Genomic DNA, 21,565 nt, shown 5'->3' with positions numbered 1-21,565 from the left:
GGGACTAGGACTGGGACTAGGCACCATGGAAAGATGCTTGAAATTAGCCTAGTCTTCCTCTGAAGGACTCAGTAATTAGGGCTCCTAGTTTACTTGGTTGTAGTTAGTTATTCTTGCTAGTTCTTCATATTCTTCATAGGAGCGATGGTTTTTAGTCCCTGCTCCTTTATCCTAGTTTATGTGAAGTAGTATTTGTGTATTTTGTTCGTTGCAATGACACTTTACTTGAATAATAAATTTTGAGTGAACATTATTTCTCCATACAAACTCTATGAAAGTCTATGCATGCACGAATACATGTACACATCTCTGCCCCAAATAAAATGCTGTTCTGATAACACTGAATGCTTAAGCCTTAGGCATTCTGCACACAGCAAATTTCATTGCAGATGTGCAGCTTCTTGAAAATCCTATTGTCTAAGTGCTACTTTTGGTGAGATGCAGGTATGAACTATATACCTCTGTTTACCTTCCCACATTTGGAGCATAATGTTTAGCAAAAAGCCCACCCAACTATGAACATATAGTGTACTTTTTGTTAAAAACACAGAGCCTGGTTTCTGGTACATAAAGTGTAATCTGTGAAGCTCTAATTAAGCTAGGGAGACTTTCCTAATATTTTCAAACTTCAGAATGATGAATGATTTGATAACTTAATTTAATGGAATTTTTGGAGGTTTCCTGTAATCTTCAAATGGTAATGCTTTCACTACATAATTCCCTTTCAGAACTCACTACTCACAGAATTGTAAATATCATATACATTTTTTTAAATTGGTCCCATGGAACCTGAGATAGTGAATACAGTAAATGTTTGTTTCAGCAGAATTACAGGAAGCCCCCAGGAATTCCAAGAATTTCTATTATAGTGATGCTACATCTTCCTTTCAAGGAAAATGGCTGCACATAGCTTAAATAAATTAATTAAGAAATGGAGATAAATGTATAAATGCAGATGTATCATTGCCTGGTTAATGTTCTTTATGTTGGTTTAAGAAAATGTAAATCAGATCCAAAAATCCTGATCACATATAATTTCATAACTATTCACTAATAGGCAAAAATTAAGAATGTACCTATAGCCAACAGATATTTCTATCAAACTTTGAAAAGCAGGGAAATTGGGCAGCTATAGTGAATGCACCAGGGGATCAGGAGATCTGATCTCTTCTTTGAGATACTGTACTGCCCTACATATTTGTCAACACGCAAACACAATATGGGTTGGTCATTCACAGTCAGTATTTGTTGGCTATAGGCACATTGTTTAAACCGCAAGGTTTTTTACCTGTTAGTGAATTTCCTTGCTTTTTAGTCCGGGAGGTAAGAAATGGGATTCTGTGCAAGTTTACTGAGAATGGATCCATCATTTGCATGCTTATTGAGTTCAGTGGGATTTACTCCCCTGCAATCATGCTTAGGATAGGTAAAACTGGCCATAGGGGAAGGGGAGGGTGGGAGGAGGGGAACAGGCACAAGGGGGGTAAATTTGATCATTTGCATGTTTATTGAGTTGAATGGATTTAGTCCTGTGCGATCATGCTTAGGATAGATAAAACTGACCATGGGAGGGAAGCCTGGAGTGGGCAGGGGAGGAGGAGAGGAGAGGGGAAGGAGGGGAAAGGCAGGTCTGATCATTTGCATGCTTATTGAGTTGAATGGGATTTACTCCTGTGCGAGCATGGCTAGGATAGGTAAAACTGACCATGAGAGAGGAGGAGGGGAAGGGGAGAGTAGAGAGAAAGAAAAAGGGGAGAGGGGAGCAGAAGGAGTGCAAGAGGGAAGGATGCGATTGGAAGGGGAGGGGGAGGGGTGAAGGAAGGGGGAGGGAAGTGGCAAAAGGCAGGTGATGGGAGGGAGAAGGAGGGGAGGGCAGGTTTGATCATTTGCATACTTATTAGATTCAATGGGATTTACTCCCATGCAATCATACTTGAAAATGAAATGGACTGCCTTCAAGTCGATTCTGATTTATGGCGACCCTATGAATAGGGTTTTCATGGTAAGCAGTATTCAGAGGTGGTTTACCATTGCCTTCCTCTGAGGCTGGGAGGCAGTGACTGGCCCAAGGTCACCCGTGAGCTTCATGGCTGTGTGAGGATTTGAACCTTGGTCTCCCAGGTCATAGTCCTAGGATAGGTAAAACTGACCATGGGGAAGGGCAGAGAGTGGAGGGGAGGAGAGGGGAAGAAGGAGGAGGAGGGGATTGGAAGGGGCTGGGGGAGGGGAAGGGAGGGGTGAAGTAAGGGAGAGGGAAGGGGCAAGAGGGAGGGGATAGGAGGGAGGGGATAGGAGGATCATTTGCATGCTTTTTGAGTTCAGTGGGATTTACTCCTGTGCAATAATGCTTAGGATGGGGGAGCAGTGGGGGGAGGAGAGGAGTTTGGGTGGGCACTGGGCAGAGAGGAAGCCCCTTTCCTTTCCAAAAGGAAAACATTGTGAACAATATCTTTCTTTTTGAGGGTTTCCCCCACCTGTTTATTCTACAGCAGGCACGTGTAGCCTCCCACGCAAATTTAAACCAAAGCTGTCCCTGGCTACATCCACACCACACCTTTATTTCACTTTAGGAAGACATGGCTTCTCCCAAAGAATCTTGTGAAGTGTAGTTAGTGAAGGGTGCTGAGAGTTGCTAGGAGATGCCCTGTTCCACTCACAGAGCTTCAGTCTGAGCGGGTGACTGGTAAACCACTCTGTCCACTGGAGCTCTGTCAGGGGAATAGGAGTCTCCTCTCAGCCTCCTTCACAAACTACCCTTGCCAGGATTCTCTGGGGGAAGCCATGACTGTCTCATGTGAAATCAAAGTCTGGTGTGGGTGTAGCCCCCTGAATAGGCAAGCCCAGCAGCTGTGAGTCTAGCTTTTAGAACACTGACAGTTGGTTCTTACTGAGCATGCCTGACATTATCATTGAGTTCAATGCTAAATTTCTTAAATTAATTGAAAATCAGCCAGGCATATTTTTAACTTTTAAACTGCAGAAGATGAAGGTCAGAATATGGGGCAAGGTCAGTAATAGGATTACAGGTACTCTGTGAACATTTTGTTCTGAGTTCAGGACTGTAAGTTTTGTAAGGTTTTGTTTTGAAATGAGTTTATGGGAAGGATCAGAATGGCATGGCAGGGTATTTTCAATTTAACATTGCGGAATGTGAAAAATCCAGGCTAACTATAGTATACAGCCACTCTTGTGGCTGTGTAATCCCTGTCCTTGTTAAAAATTAACAGCCGCCTTTATAAAATTTGAGAATATTAGGAGTACATACCTGTCTTAATATGAGCTTCATGGGGCACTCTTTGTATAAAACAAGTTGTGTGCTTTTATCATAAACTGTATACCCCTACCCCCAAAAAGCTGCTTTGCTAATAAACATTGCACAAAGGGGGGATTGTGGAAGATGTCCATTTGTGGGCCTTGTTTCAAGGAAACCATTAGAACTAGCAGCAGTTACAAGCATTTCTGTGCATGTAGCTGCTGTATATGAAAGTAGGTCCTTAAAATGTAAAAATAGTTTCAGATCTGCAGGCTCTAAATAGAAAGGAAGCATAAGCAAATCAATATGAAATTGTACCAAAGCTAAAAAAAATTCACATGCTTAATATTTTTACATCATGTGATCAATATTTTATTGCTCAAAGGAAGAAGAGAAAGACATTAACATGCCAGGCACTTCCACAAGAAAGAGGAAGGTAATTTTTGATTTACATCAGTGATTTCTGCTTTGGCTGTGTGTGAAGCTGGAATAAATAACTTTTATTAAGGCTACTTTGACAATGTTTATCTTCATATTTGAATTTATTGATTGTTTGTTTCAATAAATGTTAGAATGATTGATTTTCCAAATGGTGGTCTAGAACCTGCAGAATACCATCAGAGGATGCACAACAGAGGGAAGGATTTTCATTTCAAGACTTTAGGCTAAAATTAACCGGTAGATTCCAAACACTTATTTTTCTCTTTCTGGCCACATTACTAAAACATTTGGTAAATCACCATTAAAGCTTGTTGGGGAAAGCTAGTGCTTCAGCATTACTTTGTATAGACACAGTTTTACTTTAATTTTCTGCTGCCACCAATTGACTCAGAATGCTTTCATAACCTCCTAGTAGCATGAGAGGGACACCTGCAGTAGAGATAGGATGAATTTACAACTAAGATTGTTGGTTTATTAAAGGGGATGGTATGTACATAAAGAAATATGGATATTTACCTTGGAATCTCAATGGTGCTTACTGACAGTTTCTAAAGGCTCAAGGGACACTGTTGCTGACACCAACCTCTGAGTGGCTTTTACCTCAGGCCAAATTCCCTAAACCTCCACCCCAGCCAAATGCAGTCACAATCCTGTGCAGTTCCTGGCAACAGTCTCCTGACTGCCAAAGCTCTCCTGGTTATAATTCTGGCTGTACTTTAGCCAACTGTAAAAACTCACATATGTAACCTTCCTCTGGTAAGACCTTTATATAGGGCAGCCCATCACACTAACTCAGCCATTGGCTCCCTTCTCCTGATCTTTACCAGACAAGTATTAATAATTCACTGTATATTAATATTCAGGCCTCAGCTTTCCCTTAAGGTTTTCTCTGGTCTCTTCCTCACACCTCCCTCATCAACTCTCTCTCTGACTCTTAACTCCCAATTGATTACAGCCTCCAGCCAATCAAGAGTCTGCTGCCACCCAGACCAGTAAGAATGAATTTGCCTGATAAATACTCAAAACAATAGTCCCGGCTCCCTCTCTTTCCCTTCTCATAACCTGTCATCAAGCAGCTACTGCTAAACAAAATTGCAACATAGTAACAGTTAAAGGCCTTGAACTAAAGGTCACAAAATATTTTTTTCCTTCAAAACACAAACCGCCACATATACAGCATTTCTCCACAAAGGGATAATTAGTTTTCTTGTTTGATTTGTAAGAACTATTTATTTAATAAGCCATATTCAATATTGCTTTCCTAGGATCATCAGCCAAAGAGGAGGTTGCGTAACAGAGCTCAATCATATGATATTCAGGCATGGAAGAGACAATGCCAGGAATTGTTGAATCTCATATTTCAGTGTGAGGATTCTGAACCTTTTCGCCAACCAGTGGATCTTCTTGAATATCCAGTGAGTATTTGAAAATATTAAAATTTCTTCCCAGACATCCTCCTTAATTAACTGAAGTGGAAGAATACCTGTCACTTTTTGTTAAGTAAATGACAATGATTTTCAGTTTAAGCAACATATTATTTTCCATTTCCCTACAGATGCAGTTGTATTTGGCATTTCATACATTGGGTTTTTTTTGAGCCTGTTCATTTTGCAGTAAGTCTAAATGATTTGTAGGACATTCAAAGTTTTTACACCTTTCCCTAGTAGGTGATATTCCCCCTGGGCTTAAAAGACAGTTTAAATTTAAGATTTCTGGTTTTACACACAGGCTTATGCAGTTTTTCTGCTCTTTCAATAATTAGCAATTTAATCTTAGATTGTTGAAATCAGTTTATTAATGTTTCTAAACATTTTTAAAGGATTACAGAGACATTATTGATACGCCGATGGATTTTGCCACTGTTCGGGAAACGCTAGAAGCAGGGAATTATGAATCACCAATGGAATTGTGTAAAGATGTGAGGCTAATCTTCAGCAACTCCAAGGTTTATACACCATGCAAAAGATCAAGAGTATGGCTTCATAATTTATTTCTAGACATTTGTTGAAATGATGTCTAAGTGCTGTGTTTGTTTCTAGAAAATTTGAATGTGTAATTGATTTTAATATGGATGCCAAAATATGGCTGAGAAGTTTAATTTTAAAGTGTTTTAAAGGCATATTTAGTGTTATCTGAAATAATACCTTATTTGGTACAATGAAGCAATCTAGAAAATTTGATAAACAAGAGTAATGCACTAATAAGATTTCTTTTTTAAACTCTGTATTAAAACAGCTGCAACGTACAATTTTTGTCATCTATTGATGTTTGTCTCTGGGGTTTGAATGGATAAATGTTTAAACAACTATAACTAAAATGGTATGGAAATTGTACTGTAAGCAAACATATAATTCAGTACTCTAAGAATATTGATCTTTAATTGACCTGCTTATGAGAAAATAGTGCTCTTTGTTGCACAGCTGATCTTCCCTTGATGTCATCAAGTTCTGATAGCCTGTGAAGCAAGTATTCAGTAAAACTGAAGTGGCAAAGTACAAACATGGATGTTACTTTCTTCATTGTTTTTTCCAGAGATGTCTAAATAAGTTTACTTTAAGTTTGCTTTGGGGGCATATGTTTTTAACCTACATTTAAGTGAGTTCTTGCAGAGTATTTCAACACTCCTCTTTAGCCACAATAATCCATGAGAGCAGTTTAAATGTCAGTGATAAGGCAGTCCATGCTCTAGCTTTACAATTTAAAAGATATGACATAAAAGGAAAATGATTTGGAGCACCGGGGGTGGGCTGGGCAGTTTCTTCATTACAGAGTTCTTATATTGACAAGTTCAAATGGAAAGATTCCAAGGATTCCAAAAGCTGCTGTTCTTTCAGCATTGCTGATGGAGAGGCTGTGCAGTCCCTTCTCCCTATAGCTTGATGGAATAGTTGCTGCAGATGACAGTTGAGGGAGGAACATAGACAGCTCAGTATTGTCTACATGATTAATCTACAACTGGTGGATCAAGACCCACTACCAGGTTGTGGCTTGCTCTGAGATGGGTCACAACAGCAAAACCACCATCATACACATAAATGGCAAAAAAATTAAGAAATGGATCTTGAAATTGCAAGTTTAGATAAAAAGTAGGTCCTAGGTGTGAAAACATTGAAGACTAATGGTCAACACTGACTGGCAGTTACTCTCCATGACTGTAGATGGGACATCCCTAGACCTATCTGGAGAGCCAGGGGTTGAACCCAGGACCTTCTGCATGCTCTACCACTAAACTACAGTATTTTCTCAGGAATCTGATGGAGCTGGCCTTTTAGCAGAACAGATGGAGAGACCCTGCGGTCCCATCTCTATCCCTCTTTTGTAGCCTACATCAGTAGTTGTGGTGTTACTCATTTGTTTTTAAACAACAGGACATTTTGTACACTTAGTCCTTCGCCTTCTTCTAAAGAATTCGGAATCAATAATACATTGTAGCATTTATCAAGATTTATTTTTATGGGTTGTATTCAACTAAGCCCTACTCAGAGTAGACACATTGAGATTAAAGAACCTAAGTTAGTGAAGTATATTCCTGTCAATGGGTCTACTCTGAGTAGGACTACCATTGATACTACCCTGTGTGTTTGTGTTTAGTGAGATGATGACCAAAGTTTAGCTGGAATATGAAGACAGAGTGTACAATCAAAATAGTGTATTTTAACCACAAAATGTGCACAAACTATCTGCATGATTCTCTGAGAACTATCCATTTATACCAATGGCACAGAACATGAATTACAGTGGAAGATCCTGATGCAATTCAATAGATCCTTATTCCCCATCTACATATCCTTCCTGCACATGGGCATGCACACAGGCAATGTGACAGGATGGAATGTTAATATGGATGTGAGAACTGTTGCACCTCTCCTATCCCCATCCAGCCCTTCCCAGTGTAGGTTGCTCATGTTCCGAGTACAAGTAACTTGGAAGTTGTAGAGAGTACACAGCTGGGTCAGGAACTGTGCATATTCCTTCTAATATTCCCCTTGTGGTATTGGGAAGGGGGGTGGGGTGGGGGAAAGAGAACTGGGTTCTGTTTAATCCTATTGGGATCTTCCATGCAGAGCTGCTGGACCCATAATGCAAAGTTGATCTTGTTTTATGTGTGCATTGAGTTGTCTGTTACTACATTGAATCCTATAGGTACAAACTGAAATTTGAAACAATTGTTCAAAATTTATGGTCATATTAATACTCTTTAATATTTTCAATAGATTTACAGCATGAGCCTGCGTCTCTCTGCCTTCTTTGAAGAACACATTAGTTCCATCTTATCAGATTACAAATCAGCTTTGCGTTTTCATAAAAGGAGCACAATTAAAAAGAGAAGGAAGAAAAGAAGTAGAAGCAGTTCTCTTTCTAGTAGTGCTGCATCAAGGTAAGGTACAATCTTTTGTTCTTCTGAATGCAGTATCTGAATTATCTACATTGGTGTGGCAGTTGTTATTCCTTTTATTAATTCTGTACATTGCATTAAAAGTTTGCTCTCTTAGTCCCATGAACAGGCTCAGGGCTAGTTTCCATTCTTCCAGTCCAGTTGGCTAAGGTGCTGCTATCGTAGAAGAGGCCACTTGACCCCTTAGTTTAGGGGTTGTTCTCAACCAAATCATTTCAACAGACTCTTGTGTGCAGAGAGAAACATAATCTAGGACATACCTCCTCATATGGGCATATATAACCAGCCTGAGAGTTGTTATGCATGTATTGAAGTAAACAAGAAATGTATGGACCATTTCACATGAGCAAGGGACTTTTCCATTTAACTTGGTGGTTTGCAGCAGGGTGAAGCACTGCATGCATGTTCTGTACACTGTAAAGTGAACAGGAACCGTGTCTCTGTGTTGAAGGGCCTGTGCATGTATGGGTTCATTGAACTGGGACTATTAAGAGTATTCCTAAGTGTCCACATACACATCCGAATAAAGTGGGTTGTATTCTGGTTGGCTTTGCCTTAGTAGAAATCAGTTCCATTCATGTAAGGCAGGGCACCTGATTTTCACTAATTCCTCCTACCCACTAAAATGCCCTCCTCTGAAAGGTTGTTCCTGAGGCTTTTGGGACCTTCCAGAATAGAATGGAATACGATGCAAAAGGCTGCAGGTGAGGGGGTGGGTGGGATCAGTCAATACCAGGTGCTCCAAGCTGTACAAGTGGAAGCACTTTCCTCTAAAACACTGTTCTTCAATCTTGGGTCCCCAGATGTTGTTGAACTACAACTCCCATCAACCCCAGCCAGCCTAGCCAATGGCCAAGGATTATGGGAGTTGTCCAACAACATCTGGTGACCCCAGGTTGAAGAACAGCTCTCTAAAACAAAGCTACCACTGGATACAATCCAGTGAATTGGGCATTTGCAGTGACTACTTTTCAGCAAATGATTTTTCAAAATACATTTTTCCTGATAGTCTGAAAAGAAACTACTGGAAGAAACTACTTAAAAGAATCTAGTGGTCTAGTGTAAGTGTTGGTAGTTTGATGTCTTATTGTCCAAACCTGACCCACCTAGGGGCATCTGCTGATACCCATCTTGTTAGCAACTCTTTCTTTTTGTCGCTTCCTGAAAGAGATTAGGAGGAAGGAGATCCTCAACTTCCTCATGCTGTTTCAGGCAGTGAAAGAATGAAAGTGGGAGAGATAAGCAGTGACTGAAATCTGTTTAATTAGAAAAGAAAAAATAGATATTGCATCTTGCAGCAATTTTCAAGATGGCATATATCATTCATAGATAAATCACCATTAAAAAGCAAGGCTTAACACAGTAAACAATGTATGAGCCAATACTTGGAAACCAGCAATAAAGCAATTATTAACACTTAAAGTCAACTAAAAACCTAGAAGTAACAGTATTAGTTCAGACATTAAACTATATTTAAAAACCTAGATAATAAAAAATCTAATCTGATGCATAAAGCTGATTAAGGTATGTGTGAAGTAGTCTTCCCTAAGGGAGACCATTCCAGAGTCAGAGCACCACATTTTAATATTTAATAATTATTTAATTTAAAATGATGAAATAACATATCAGATCTCTCCTAGGTTACCACTCATCTAATATTCAATAGCAGGAACATGCTGGGAAGAGTTTCCACGGAGAATTCTAAGACCTGGGCAGGTTCAAATGGGAGCAGACAGTTCCTTGGATGCCTGTCGCCCAAGTTATTTATGCCTCTAAAGGTTAAAATGAGCGTTCTGAATTGCTGGGTAGGCATTGAAAGAAGGATGCGTGGGTGAATTGGACCATACACACAGTCACCTCCATGGTGTGGCTCACTGATTAAATTGGTTGATGACCAGGGCCTGTTGCTATTATTTTACCATATAAAATAGCACCAGTTGTCAGACTTGTCATGTGTTTGTAGTCCTGATAGAAAACGAAGATTAATAAAACCACAGCAGAAAACTGAACCCACTGCTGCACCTTCACCCTCTGCACCTTCACGTTCAACATCCTTGAGAAATGTTGCTGCTCAGATGAATGGAAAAGCAGCTGACTCGGCGACTTTGGTCCGAACAAGGAGTACTAGGGCAGTAACAGAAATGGCTGTTAATGAACAACCATCAACTTCTTCATCAGGAGGAAAGCCTTTAAATGTGAAACCTAGTGCAACTGTTACATCAGGGAAATCAGGTGGGTAGATGTATTTTTAAACAGTACAGATTTGGAACTTAAAATATTATGGTTTCCACTGCAGAGAAAATAGTTGTAGCTCACATGTATGTTTATATTAAGATTTGGAAGACTGGGAGTGCAGTCCTAACGGGGGATGCAAAGTGGCAGATTTACAATCACTTCCAAAGCCCTGCCAGCTTGGGGCAGGTGGGGTGAGGAAGCAGGCTTACCTTGCTGCTTTTCTTTTTTGTCACATGGAGTTTTTCTTTTATAATCTTCCTCCCTGCTCCCTTCATGTTCAGACAGAGGGAAACTTAGTTATGTCACCTCTAGGCTGTTGTAGGAGACAGTAAACTAGGGTTGCTGCTGGTGTACTGTTCATCCTGCTGGCCGGCAGTTTCTCTGACTGAGCTGGCGGAGGCTGTCTCGGCTGGAGGAGCCCAAAATGATAGTCCTGGATGATTTCAGTGTCCCTGCTGAGGCTGCCTCTAGTGTTCCAGCTTGGGACTTCATGGCTCTCATGACAACCATGGGGCTGTCTCAAGTTGTCACCCCAATGCATATGGCAGGGCACACCCTCAACTTGATTAGGGCTCCAGATGGAGGAAGTGGTGTTCTGCAGATGGGTGGAGGTGGATGTCACCCCATTGTCGTGGTCAGACCACTTTCTGGTGAAGTTTAGATTTATGGGTCCAATCCTCCCCTGCAGGGGTGGTGGACAGATTAAGATGGTCCGCTCCCAGAGACTAATGGAATCCACAGGATTCCTGAATGCCCTGGGGGCGTTCCCAATAGATAGAGCAGGTGACCCTGTTGAAGCCCTTGTCACACTGGCTCGCTTGCACTGGCTACCTATTTGTTTCCGAGCTAGATTCAAGGTGCTGGTGTTGACCTATAAAGCCTTACACGGTGTGGGACCGCAATACCTTGTGGAACGCCTCTCCCGCTATGAACCTACCCGTTCACTTCGTTCAGTATCTAAGGCCCTCCTCCGGGTACCAACTCACCAGGATGCCCGGAGGACTGTTACTAGATCTAGGGCCTTTTCTGTGGTGGCCCCTGAATTATGGAACAGCTTACCGGAGGAAATATGCCTGGCGCCTACGGTTCTTTCTTTTAGGCGCCAGGTTAAGACCTGGCTGTACTCCCAGGCATTTTAATGTTTAATGCTTTATGTTTATGTTTTTAGTTTAATGTGTTCCTTTGTTATTGATTTTATTCTATATTGTATTTTAATCTCGTTTTGTACACCGCCCAGAGAGTTATTAGCTATGGGCGGTCTAGAAATGAAAATAAATAAATAAATAAATCAAGCTCTTAACACGTTTGCCCCTGAGTTCCCTCTCTGGCATTGTGGAGCCCCATTTGCACCTTGGTACACAAGTGAACTAAGGGCAGTGAAACAGGCTGGACTCTAGTGGTGAAAGATGTACTGTGAGGCTGATTGGGCATAAGTAAAACATCACAACCCTGCCTACTGTGTGGTGGTGAGACCCACTTCTCTGCCACCAATGCATCTTCAAGTAGCTGTCCAGTGGAGCTTTTCCGTATTGTCAGGAGTCTGTTGACATCAACTCCAGGAAACAGGGTTTTAGACCCTTTGGAGGCCCACTGTGAATTGTTTGTAAGGCACTTTGAGGGTAAAGTTGCTCACCTCCGTAGCAATCTTGATGCCTCATCTACATCTACTGTAGTCTCCCGTAAAGTGTCCAGTGCAATGTCTGCTACAACTTCTTGAGATCGGTTTCAGTTGATGCGGCCTGATGATGTGGACAAGGTACTTGCAACTATGTGGCCAGCAATGTGTCCTCTCAACCCTTGCCCTTCTTGGCTTATTAAAGTTTGTCGAGGGGGTGTGACCAAGTGGATCCAGGGTATGGTCAATGTATCATTGTGGAGGGAGTGGTCCTAGCTGCCCTGAAAGAGGCAGTGATCCAACCGCTCCTGAAAAGCTCACCCTGAACCCATTGGTTTGTGACAACTACTTCCTGGTTGCAAATACCACCTTCTTAGGAAAGATGATTAAGAGGGGTGTAGTGCAGCAATTATAAGTACTCTTGGATGAAACAGATTATCTTGACCCATTCCAATCTATGTTCAGGCCTGGTCATAGGACTGAATTAGCCTTGTTTGCCCTGATAGATGACCTTTATCAGGAGAAGGACAAGGGGAGCATGACACTGTTATTCTTACTTGATGTCCTGGCAGCTTTTAATACCATTAACCATGGTATCCTTATCGGCTGGCTTGGTGAGATGAGTATTGACGGCACTGTTTTATAGTGGTTCCGATCCTGTCTCCAGGGTTGTTTGCAGAAAATAGTATTAGGTGATTGTCTTTTGGCCCCCTGGCAGTTGTACTGTGGGGTGCCACAGGATACCATCTTATCTCCTGTTTAACATCTGTTAAAGATGCTGTTTAACATCTATATGAAGCCCTTCGGAGCATTCATCAGGAAATTTGGGGTGAAGTGTCAGCAGCACGCTGATGATACCGAACTCTATTTCTCTGTAACATCTGAATAGGGAGAGGCCGTGCAAGTCCCGGACTGTTGCCTAGACTCGGTGGTGGGCTGGATGAGGGTCAGTAAACTTAGTCTGAATCCTAGCAAGACGGAGACACTGTGGGTTGGTGGTTCCCGAGTTCAGATAATTGGTCAGTTGCCTGCTTTGGATGGGGTCATACTCCCTCTGAAAGAGCAGGTTTGTAGTCTGGGGGTGCTCTTAGATCCATCTTTGTTGCTAGAGGCCCAGGTGTCCTCAGTGGCTAGGAATGCCTTCTACCAGCTTTGACTGGTAAGATATCTGCTGCCATTTCTGGACTGGGATAGCCTGACCCCGTGCATACACTGGTAACCTCCAGGCTGGATTACTGTGATGCACTCTATGTAAGGCTGCCCTTGAGGTTGGTCCAGAAGGTGCAGCTGGTGCAAAATGCAGCAGCATGACTGCTCACTGGGGCAGGGAATCCCAAACATGTTACCCCACTTCTGAAAGAATTACAGAGGCTGCCCATTAGCTACTGGGCCAAGTTCATGGTTCTAGTTTTGGTGTACAAAGCTCTATACAGCTTGGGACCAGGATACCTGAAAGACCGTCTTATACCTTGCATACTCAGTCAATCACTGCACTCTGCAGGTGAGGCCCTCCTGCAGATACCATCTTATCAGGAGATCTGTTCTGCACAACATTGGAAACGGACCTTTAGTGTAATGGCACCTACCCTTTGGAATTCCCTCCCCTTAAATATTAGACAGGCGCCATCTCTGTTATCTTTTTGGTGCCTACTGAAAACCTTCCTCTTTCAACAAGCCTTTTAAGTTGAGACCTTATCCCAGTATGTGTCTGTGTTGGAATTCCTTTTTAAGATGTTTTTGAAGCTTTTTTGAAAAAGATGTTTAGTTTAGTATGTTTTTAAACATGTTTTGTTTTAATATATTTTAAAGTCTGTTTTTAAGACGTTTTAGAGTATTTTTAGTGTTTTGTTTGCTTCCCTGGGCTCCTACTGGGACAAAGGACTGGATATAAATGTAATTAACAATAATAATATTAGAGGGGAGCCTGATCCCAGGGCCTCTTTGATGAATGTAGGGGTCTTGGATCCTATCCTGTTTCCGGAACACTGCATTTTGGGACCTAATGCCACCTGTTGCTGCAGATAGCTCTATGCCCAGGGAGCTCTTTGTAGGCATAGCAGGGACCTCTGTGGTGGGCATGTCCCTCTGTCTGTATTCTTCACTAGCAGAGAGGCAAGTCTCCTTCCTGACCCACTCCAGTCAGCAGATCTAGGGGTTAGGATTGCACGGCCTTGTGGATGAATGGTGCAATATAATCTTAAATGTTTTATTGAATCAATGTTTTATTGAAAAGATATTTAAGAAATAAAGTACATATTTACTTGATGAGCAGATATATACTGATAGAAAATTTTGTTGAAAAATTCCCATTTGCATTCTCTGTTGTCTCCCCAGTACTAGAGAATTCCACCAAACATTCCAAGCAGAATATATTGCTAGCCCCTAATCAGACCAATTACACTCATAACACTAGGAATAATACTGCAAGAGAAAATGTGGAGAAGGATAAACAAATTAAACGTAAACCAAAATCTGCCACTCTCAGCCCACAAGGTAAGTTTTTTTTGTATTTTTTAGTGTTGATTATCATGGAGTTTGCAATAACTGAGGCTGCAGGTTTGGATGGATAGATTAATTAACTAAAGCTTTAGTTGATTACTTGGTATGAATTATTTTTAATCAGCATAGCCAAATTTTAATCAATAGGCTGTTAATTTGTTAAGAGAAATGATACCAGAATTATTACTTGATCAATTTATTAATACTGGAAAGTTGTCATATTTCAGATGAGTCTAATTTGTATGCAATTAGATTGATGCCTGATTGGTCCCATGCTTAGGATTGCTCTGCACATAATTTTTTAAAAAGATAGTAATTCATTGGTACTGTGCATGGCCCTGTCATCAGTGCCCTCTTAGCGTATCTTAGTAAGGATCCTTTTGCTGCCTTGGTAGCTTGGGAGCTGTAGCAGTGCTGCTGCTTCCTGCACTACTGGTGTAATGTAGGAAGCCCTGGATTGTATGGGGGAAACACACTGAGATTCTTCGCTGTGCCATCATTTAATCCTCAGATGCTACAGCAAAGCCCCAGACTTCTCATGTCACCCCTTTGACACAGGAAGGTAGTAACATCCCATGCCACCAAATTAACATAAGAACCCAGTCTGAGGACTCATGGTATGTATCTTGGGAGAGGATAATCCTTATAAAAAGCTTACCATATCAGAAAGTCTTCATCTTCTTCAGTAGTGGAGGTTTTTCAGAAGTATGTTATTTGCCCATTCCCGAATAATATCCATTCACTGAAGAGAGCTTTATTTTTCTGAAAAACACCAGCAGAGTGCCCTACAAAGTAATTTCCTGACATTTGGGGGGGGGTGCAGGAAACTTACCCCATTCTGCTGCAATGCTCAAAGATAGGTTGAAGTTGGAATGTGTCTCTTGGGGAAGAAGGTAGTGGCATTCATCAACCATACAGAATCAGCTTACTGTACCAGAGGAAAGGCACCAAGTTAGAGGCAGATGTTGAAGGTTAAATCAGCTTAATTTATCCTGGGTCAGTGCTGGTTTGAATTGTAAAAGTTTCAAAGGATTGTTTGTCCAAATAAGAATATTAGGTATAAATATTTGTTCTCTTTGGTGAATGTGGGTGTGAATGTACAAAAAACAAATGTAGTTGTTTGTGTGTGTGTACTAAACATTTAGTACAAAGTACAACCACAGATGCATGTTCCAAGCTGCTATAAGTCACCCCCCTTATTTTATTTTTTAAGAAAAAAATAACCTTCCACTGAAGAATACAGTGCTCAGGGCAGTTCACAGTATATAAATCAATTCATCATACAATAAAACCCCTCCACCCCCAATAACAGAGAGATTAAATATAAATAAATAAGGAGGGTTAGCCACAAGAACATCCTAGCTAATTAAAGTCTGCTTAAACAATATTGTCTTGAAAATAAAAAGTATTGAAAATAAAAAGCAAGGGGGCTAAATGAATTGCCCACAGGAGTTTCACAACTAGAGTGCAGTCACAGAGAAGGCTCTTTCACATGTACTAACCAATCTTGTGTCAACCACTGTTAGAGTACAGATAAAAGCTTCCCCACCAGATCTTGGAATGCAAAGGATTTGTCTGAGCATATGCTTAGCTCAATTCAGCTAACCTGCACAAGTCATCCTTTTAATAAATTTACATGAACTCCTACCCAGTTCAAGCTAAATGTAGGTGTGTGATAGTCCAGCATCTTGTTCCATGTGCAGTTTGAGTTGGAGTGCTAGCTGCTACTATCAAGTCAACTTCATGGCCCAAATTTTAACATTTGGGTAAAAAAAATATCCCATTTTCAGACCATTATAAATAGTAAATTACCTTTAAACAAATTACTTTTTTTGACAACCACAAGTCCTATGTTTAATACTTAAGCATTCTAGAGTACCACTCGTTTCCCATTTTTGTGGAACAAACTCACAAATATCTTGCATTGGGACCTTTTAAAGTGATCAGAAAATCTCATTTGTACCACATTTTCTTTGTGGTTTTAGTGTGGATGTATTTTAATAATTTTGTGGTATATTTAGAGTTCCCTGGTTTTAGAGAAGTGGGTCAAATATCCAGTTACCTAATAGCCAAGGGCGCCTTGGATTATGTGAGTACCAAATCTCAGTTTTTTAAATCGTGGAAATATTCTATAATTATGGTACTACTGACTATCCATGACTCCTCGTGGAAGGACTCAGCCAACTAACAAAATGGACCATTGGTCTCACTTGAAGGGTGATTTTCATAGGAGGAATCCCATCATGCTGGATTATAGCTCGTCCTATCGTCCGAAGGCAAGAATGTTTCTGAAGTCAAGACCAGGGCGTCAGGCCCCTCCCACTCTCCAGTTCATTCGCAGCGAGTCGAAAGAGATATATCTAAACATGCAGGAAAAAAGGCCAACAGGCCAACCAGCAAGAACATAACATAATAGTAACACTCATAATATCTGACTCTAACCTAGCGAAAACAGTAATAGAAGTCTTGACTTCACTAGAAAATTAAAATGTAATATATAATATAATATAATGATGAAATTGTAATATATAAACCATCCCAAAAATTATGTAGTTATCCTCCAACTGGGAGGGTCATGATGGGATTCCTCCTATGAAAATCACCCTTCAGGTGAGACCAATGATCCATTTTCCATAGGAGGAATGCCATCATGCTGGATGTACCAAAGCAGCCCATAACAGGGAGGGACCACCCACATACTAATCGTCATTAAGAACCTGTTGCAAAACTCGTCTGCCAAATGAGGCATCGGCAGAAGCATAACGATCTATTTTATAATGCCTTATAAACAAGTATGGAGTAGACCAAACAGCAGCTCTACAAATATCGGCAACAGGAGCCGAAGTGGCTGCTGATCTAGTGGAATGAGCTGTTATACTAGGTGAACAGGAAGCTTAAGGGACTCATAAGCTAAGGTAATACATCCTCTCAACCAACGGGATAAGGTAGAATTAGCAACTTTATGCTCCATAGAACGTGGATTAAAGGATACAAACAAAGACTCGGTCTGTCGTATATCCTGGGTCCTGGAGAGGTAGGTCTTGAGAGCCCTCCGAACATCCAACGAATGCCAAGCCTTCTCGAGAGGATGAGTAGGATTCGGACAAAATGAAGGCAGAACAATGTCCTGGTTGCAGTGGAAAACTGAATTGACCTTGGGACGGAAGGAAGGATCAGTTTTCAGCACAACAGAATCCTTGTGAAAGACACAGAGGTGGCGAGCAGAAGACAATGCGCCCAGTTCCGAGACTCTTCTCGCCGATGTAATTGCAATCAGGAACAGGACCTTGAAAGACAACAGACGTAAAGGCACTGTCCTGATTGGCTCAAACGGAGAACATTGTAAGGCCTGCAGAACCTTTGACAAACTCCATGATGGAAAATGGTGAGCCACAGCCAGCGAGCGTAGAGCAGTGCCTCTGAGGAAGCGTTTGATGAACGGATGTGAGGCAATAGGGGCGTCAGTGGAAGATACTGAAAGAATGGATGACAGAGTGGACGCATGTCGACGCAATGTGTTGGGTCTAAGTCCCAGCATGAGGCCCCTATGCAGATATTGCAGCACTTGTTGTGCTGTAGCCTTGGAAGGATCGATGTGTTGGGACTGACACCACCTGGAGAACGTTACCAAAGTATGTTGGTATATACGAGTGGTGGATGGTCTTCTCAAGGCCAAAATAATGTCAATAACAGCGTCTGACAGGCCAGCCGATCTCAAATGTCCCCGTTCAAAAGCCACGCTGTTAGGTTGAGCCACTTGGGGTCCTGATGACATACTGGGCCCTGGGATAGGAGGTCTGGCCTGATTGGTAGTGGCCAAGGATCCGTCACCGACATTGCAAGGAGATCCGAGAACCACGGTCGACGGGGCCAATATGGTGCTATCAGCACTAGCCGTGCCCTCTCACGCCGTGCCTTCCGCAAGGTTCTGGCTAATAGTGCTATTAGAGGGAAGGCGTACAATAGGCCATCCGGCCACAGTATTGACAGAGCATCCACCGCTTCCGCTGTCGTGTCCAGGTATCGTGTGAAGTACCTGGGAAGCTGGCAATTGCGACTGGAAGCAAACAGGTCGACTGAGAAGGGGCCGAATCGACGCTGGAGAAGATGGAAAACGGTCGGATGAAGTTTCCATTCTCCTGGAAAGACTTGCTGTCTGCTGAGCCAGTCCGCTGTCACATTCCAAATACCTCTGAGATGTTCTGCTTTCAAGGACTGTAGATTGTGTTCTGCCCAGTCGAAGATGAGGTAAGCTAGATCCTGTAAGGAACGCGACCTCGTTCCCCCTTGTCTGTTCAAATGTGATTTGCACACGTGTTGTCGGTTCGAATAAGAACATGGTCCAAGGGGAGCAGAGATTGAAAATGGAGCAGAGCAAAGTGGACCACCTTTAGCTCCAGCCAATTGATGCTCTGAGCCAGTTCTGCTGCGGTCCAAACCCCTTGAACAAACTGAGAGTTGCAGTGGGCTCCCCAGCCGAGGAGACTGGCATCTGTGGTGATGACAGTCCTGTGGGGTTCTCTGAACGGAGTGCCCCGGGTGAGATGTTTTACCCTCGTCCACCAGCGGAATGATAAACGCAGTTTGGGGCTCGATGGTTTGAGCTGGCATTGTCGTGTTGGAACGGCAGTAAGGCCCACTGTAGCTGACGAGTATGAGCTCGAGCCCATGGAACAATGTGAATGGTGGACACCAACATTCCTAGAGCCCTGGCTAGAAGCATAACGTCTGCGGATGTTTTGTGCATCAGGGATCTTGCGATGTCTGTAATGGTGGATATGCGGTCTGGAGACAGGAACACCGCCTGCGCTCGATGTTTCTGACTGTGGCCAAGACAGGCTTTCGAGTGTCCTAGGGTCAACAAGCACTGCCTTTAGTGCTTCCTCGCCGAAAAGTAAAGATCCAGCATAAGGTGCCCGTGATAGATTAACTCTGGCAGTAGAGTCAGCCTGCCAGTGACGAAGCCAGAGTGTCCGTCGGGCCACAACCTGAGCCGCCATGGCGCGTGCCCCTAGCTGATTCACGTCCAAGGTGGCGTCGGCCACGAAAGCAGCTGTTTTGCGCAATTTTATTAACGATCTTCACAGAGAAACAGGGTCTGGATTGGGATCCTCGATGAGGTCGTCCAACCACATCATCGCTGCCCTGGTAAAAATAGAGGCCGATGTAGATGCCCGCATAGAAAAGGCGGTAGCCTCATGAGACTTGCGTAAGGCGAAGTCCAGTCTCCGCTCAGTGGCATCCTTTAAATGAGATTCTCCTTCCCGTGGCAAGAGAGATCTGGAAACTAAACTGGAAATTGGCACGTCTATGCCAGGGACGGCCAGCTTGGTAGTAAAGTCCGGGGCCAAAGGATAAAATCTGTCCGCAATGTTAATAAAACGGCGTGCTTGTAAGGGGTGAGACCATTCATCCTTGGCCAGTTTAGCGATGGGGTCTGGCACAGGTAGATAGTGTTCTGCTGGAGCAGGGGATTTCAAGACCGTGGCCCCTTTTAAAGCGGGAGTAGCATCTGCAGTTGGGGTGGATTGAAGGCTTAGGGTGTTCAACACTCTGCGCGCAAGAGGCTGGTAGTCTGAGGAATCGAAGAGGCGATAGGATGTATCCTGCTCATGTTCCGAATGGTCACTCTAGACGTCTCCTTCATCTTGCAACGGAACTGCGGAATCTTCTGCACCAGAGACGTCATCAGCAAACCTGCCCCTGGCAATGTCAAACGGATTTGGAGAACATGAAGGGTTTGTCTCACTGTGAGCAAGTTGGTCCCCACTGTGTGGAGGTATAGTGGGAACTTGTGATGGTGACTGTCTCTGAGTGAAAAACGACAGCATGCCCTGAAGTTGAGTAATGAACTCCTGGGACAGCTGCAGTCCCGGAGATGTAGCCCGTTGCTCTTGGATAGGTGGAAGTGCAGACGGCCCCACAGGTTGTGAAATAGAGTAAGCCCCAGGTTGGGTGACCGTTGGATGCTCAGAAAAGCCAGGGAAGTCCTCCTCATCAGAGGACGCAGCAGGAGACTGAAAGAGGGTAGTTAACGGTGCATTGGTTGAACCCTCTGGATCTGGAGCAGAGACATAGCGAGGTCGCTTGGGTGTGCTGTGGCTGGCAAGATGTTTTGTTTTGGCAACCGCTTTAACATGCTTATGTTTGACCGCCTTGGGTGTTTTAGGCTTGGTCGTCTGGTTTGCCTCTGGCTGTTGTTTCGGCTTGGGTGCCTTGTCTCTGGCTGTTCTGCCATCATATATTTTAAGGGTAGCAGTGCATGGCACACGACTGGGGCAGAATGCACTGGCTGATGGCTAAGTACACTGCCACGATGGGGCAGAATGTACACTATGAACAGGCTTAGTACACGGCCACAGATGGGATGGAGCAGAATGTACAGTCCAAACAGCTTTGTAAGGTTGCCTGGGTTGTCTCTGGCTGTTCTGCCATCATATATTTATTAAGGGTAGCAGTACACTGCCACGATGGGGCAGAATGCACTGTTCCGCCATATATTTTCTATGGGTATCAGTACACTGCCACGATGGGGCAGAATGTATAGACCCGAACAGGCTCAGTACACGGCACACGACTGGGGCAGAATGCACTGGCTGATGGCTAAGTACACTGCCACGATGGGGCAGAATGTACACTATGAACAGTCTTAGTACACGACCAGAATGCACGTCCAGATATCTTGGCACAGTATCCGTAGGTGTGGTACAGTATGGAGCAGAATGTAATATTTGCACAGCTTTGCACAGTATCAACAGCTCTGGTACATGGCCACGGATGGGGCAGAATGTACAGTTCAAACAGCTTTGCGTGGTATCAATAGCCTTGGTACACGGCCACGGGTGGGGCAGAACGTACAGTTCAAACAGCTTTGTATAGTATCAACAGTCTTGGTACACGGCCACGGATGGGGCAGAATGTACAGTTCAAACAGCCTTATATAGTATCAACAGTCTGGTACACGGCCACGGATGGGGCAGAATGTACAGAGCAAACAGCCTTATATAGTATCAACAGCCTGGTACATGGCCACGGATGGGGCAGAATGCACAGTTCAAACAGCTTTGTGTGGTATCAAGAGCCTTTGTACATGGCCACGGATGGGGCAGAATGTACAGTCCAAACA

The 21,565-nt window shown here is 43.0% G+C and overlaps 1 protein-coding gene across 5 annotated transcripts in view; it reads left to right on the top strand.

Annotated features, from left to right (window-relative positions):
- Window positions 1-21,565, top strand: part of PHIP (pleckstrin homology domain interacting protein) — a 184,016-nt gene that overhangs the window by 152,824 nt on the left and 9,627 nt on the right. For all 5 annotated transcript variants that reach the window (XM_061623183.1, XM_061623181.1, XM_061623180.1 and 2 more), the window contains 6 exons: window positions 3,639-3,689; window positions 4,960-5,109; window positions 5,514-5,666; window positions 7,909-8,072; window positions 10,054-10,322; window positions 14,275-14,433. In XM_061623183.1, the coding sequence (XP_061479167.1) occupies window positions 3,639-3,689; window positions 4,960-5,109; window positions 5,514-5,666; window positions 7,909-8,072; window positions 10,054-10,322; window positions 14,275-14,433 (946 nt within the window). The remainder of the gene's footprint in view (window positions 1-3,638; window positions 3,690-4,959; window positions 5,110-5,513; window positions 5,667-7,908; window positions 8,073-10,053; window positions 10,323-14,274; window positions 14,434-21,565) is intronic.

This window comes from Rhineura floridana, chromosome 4, assembly GCF_030035675.1.
Source record: "Rhineura floridana isolate rRhiFlo1 chromosome 4, rRhiFlo1.hap2, whole genome shotgun sequence".
In the NCBI taxonomy this organism is placed as follows: domain Eukaryota; kingdom Metazoa; phylum Chordata; class Lepidosauria; order Squamata; family Rhineuridae; genus Rhineura; species Rhineura floridana.
The sequence above is the reverse complement of the archived record's forward strand: the minus strand, read 5'-3'. Positions and strand labels throughout refer to the sequence as shown.